Source organism: Myotis brandtii, unplaced genomic scaffold (assembly GCF_000412655.1).
Source record: "Myotis brandtii unplaced genomic scaffold, ASM41265v1 scaffold619, whole genome shotgun sequence".
Taxonomy (NCBI): domain Eukaryota; kingdom Metazoa; phylum Chordata; class Mammalia; order Chiroptera; family Vespertilionidae; genus Myotis; species Myotis brandtii.
Genome location: NW_005370361.1, coordinates 383,772 through 386,604, shown reverse-complemented (window position 1 = coordinate 386,604; position 2,833 = coordinate 383,772). Strand labels below are relative to the sequence as shown.

At 48.5% G+C, this 2,833-nt stretch overlaps 1 protein-coding gene across 1 annotated transcript in view; it reads left to right on the top strand.

The window, feature by feature from the left end:
- Positions 1-773: 773 nt before the first annotated feature.
- The window catches only part of CACNG8 (calcium channel, voltage-dependent, gamma subunit 8), a 15,409-nt gene continuing 13,349 nt past the window's right edge, over positions 774-2,833 (top strand). Inside the window, exons 1-3 of the mRNA XM_014528106.1 lie at positions 774-777; positions 1,942-2,061; positions 2,732-2,815. Coding sequence (XP_014383592.1) covers positions 774-777; positions 1,942-2,061; positions 2,732-2,815 — 208 coding nt within the window. The remainder of the gene's footprint in view (positions 778-1,941; positions 2,062-2,731; positions 2,816-2,833) is intronic.

The window sequence follows — 2,833 nt, the reverse complement described above, 5'->3', positions numbered from 1 at the left end:
GTCATAGAAGTGGAATCACGCAGTATTTGTCTTTCCGTGTTTGGCATATTTTACTTGGCATAATATCCTCAGGGTTCATCCTTGCTATAGCATAGGTCAGAAGCCCCTTCCTTTTTACAGCTGAATAATATTCCATTGAGTGTATACTGGAATAACACATTCCGTGATCATGGATATACCACATTTTATCCATTTATCCATTGCTGGACACTCGGGTTGCTTTCGGCTTGTGAATAATGCTGTTAGGAAAGTGGGTGTGCCCTTTCTTTCAATTATTTTGAGTATATGCCCCCAAAGGAGTGTTGTTAGATCATATCGTAATTGTGTCTTTAATTTTTTGAGGGAACTCCGTACTATTTTCCTCAGCAACTCCACCATTTTACATTCCCACCAACAGGGGTCCCAGTTTCTCCACATCCTTGCCAACTCTCTTAGTGTGTGTGTGTGTGTGTGTGTGTGTGTGTGTGTGTTCCCCAGTAACTGTTCTAATGGCTAGGAGGTGGTATCTCGTTGTGGTTTTGATCCGAATTTTCCTAATGATTGGTGATGCTGAGTACCTTTTCATGTGCTCGTTGGCCCATTCAATCATTCTTTCATGAAAATATTTACCAGGCACTTACTAGGTGCGAGGTAGGTGCTGGGGATAGAGTGGTGAACAGGCCATATGCTTACATCCCAGTAAGGCACACTGCTGTGTGTTTGGATCTCCTTCCACCACCCAGCAGCTGTGAGTTGATGAACCCTTTCTGTGCCTCTGTTTCCTCATCCGGACAATGGGTACGTCGACTGATCATGACTGAGCACTTCATGGTGACTCAGGAGGCAAAGTGCTAAATCTCTACCTGGATTAAATCCTCACAACCACCCCGTGAGGTAGGTCTTATTCCTCCCTTTTTATCGGCGAAGGAGCTGAAGCAAATTGACCTAAGTAATGCCAACAAGGTCACCGACTAAGGACATGACAGAGTCGGGCTTCATTACCAAGCAGTGGGACTCTGATTCCCAATGTCTGGCCACTGCATGATACCAATCACATTATCTATTTCATGGGACTCCGGGGAGCTGCGATGAGTCCATCCACCACTTAACAATGTTAGCTCTTAGCAGAATTACCTACTGCCTTATATCCCTCCCTCCCAGCCCTTGTCTTTGTCCCCATTCCTTCCTTTCATCTTCTGCCTCGAATCTCGCCTTCTGCTATCATTCATTCATTCATTCACTCTTTTTAAAAAAAATATATTTTATTGATTTTTTACAGAGCGGAAGGGAGAGGGATAGAGAGTTAGAAACATCGATGATCAGCTGCCTCCTGCACACTCCCCACTGGGGATGTGCCCGCAACCGAGGTACATGCCCTTGACCGGAATCGAACCTGGGACCCTTGAGTCTGCAGGCTGAAGCTCTATCCACTGAGCCAAACCGGTTAGGACCATTTATTCACTCTTCATTCATTCATTCGACGCCCATTTCTTGAGGCCTCCCTTGTACCAGGCAATGATAGAGGCACACAGAGGAATTTAGGAAGAAATTCATAAATCATCCCAATGCTTGCCAAAAAGGGGGGTAGCGCAGGGGGCCGCTGCACCCCAGAGGGGGAAACTGGACCCAACTTTAGTGAGAGGAGTGAATGCATGTGCGCATGTGCGAGTCCAAGGACACGCTTCCTCAAGGAGGCGCCCGTGAGCTGCCCACTTGCAGGGTAAGTTTTCATCAGTGAAGGTGTGAGTGGACTGTTTCTCGGAAGGAGCCTGGAGCGTCAAGGAAACAAAATGTATTTATATTTATGCTAATTTATACACCAATCTCCAACTATGTGTTAGAACAGGAACTGTTCTCAAATATGGGGTGTTAGGTTCCTGAAGGGTGTGAGGTCCAGGATCTGAGGGTGAGGCTGAGTGACCCCTAGAGGCATAACCCCTTCACGGGCCTCTGTGATTCCAGGTAAGAGGCTGGCAATCCCTCTCCGTAAGCGCAGGATTGAAGAGACTACAACTCCCATGGATCACCGGGGCTACTCTCCCCAGAAGTGGACTCAGGACTTCGTAGGGCCTTATGGGAAATGTAGTCTCCTTTGCCCTCCGCAGCCTCCTTCGTTTTCCCACGCTCTTGCAGACGCCTCAAGTTCAGCGTTAGAAGGGCGCCTTGACATTGCTGAAACCAGCGCCTTGCAGCGGTTCTCAACCTGTGGGTCGCGACCCCTTCACAGGGGTCGCCTAAGACCATCGAAAACAACATCTATAATTCCATATTGTTTTTGTGATGAATCACTATGCTCTAATGATGTTCAATTTGTAACAATGAAATTGGGGCTCACCACAACATGAGGAACTGTATTAAAGGGCCGCGGCGTTAGGAAGGTTGAGAACCACTGTTAGAGGGAAACGGAAGGCCGGGGGGTACTGGGGTCCCAGCCCAGAGTTCAGGGCTGGGGTGTGTGTGTGGGGGGGAGGCCTGTGGCTTTTCAGTGAGTTTTGGATGTTGTTGTTTTTCTTTATTAAATAAAAATACTGGTGCGGATAATGAGGCCAAAGAGATTGACAGCTTGTCCCAGAGGCCGGGGAAAGGTTCAGGAGCCAGGAGTTTGTCTTCCGATCGAGAGAGAGAGAGAGAGAGAGAGAGAGAGACAGAGAGACAGAGAGACAGAGAGAGACAGGAAGCAGTGAGTCTTCTCTCACAGGGGGGTCCCCCAACTCTTAAGTCCCCCCGCATCACCACCTCCGTCCTCCTCTAGGGCTGAAAAGAGGTGTCTGCGTGAAGATCAACCATTTCCCGGAGGACACTGACTACGACCATGACAGCGCGGAGTATCTGCTCCGTACGTTGGGGTCCGGGA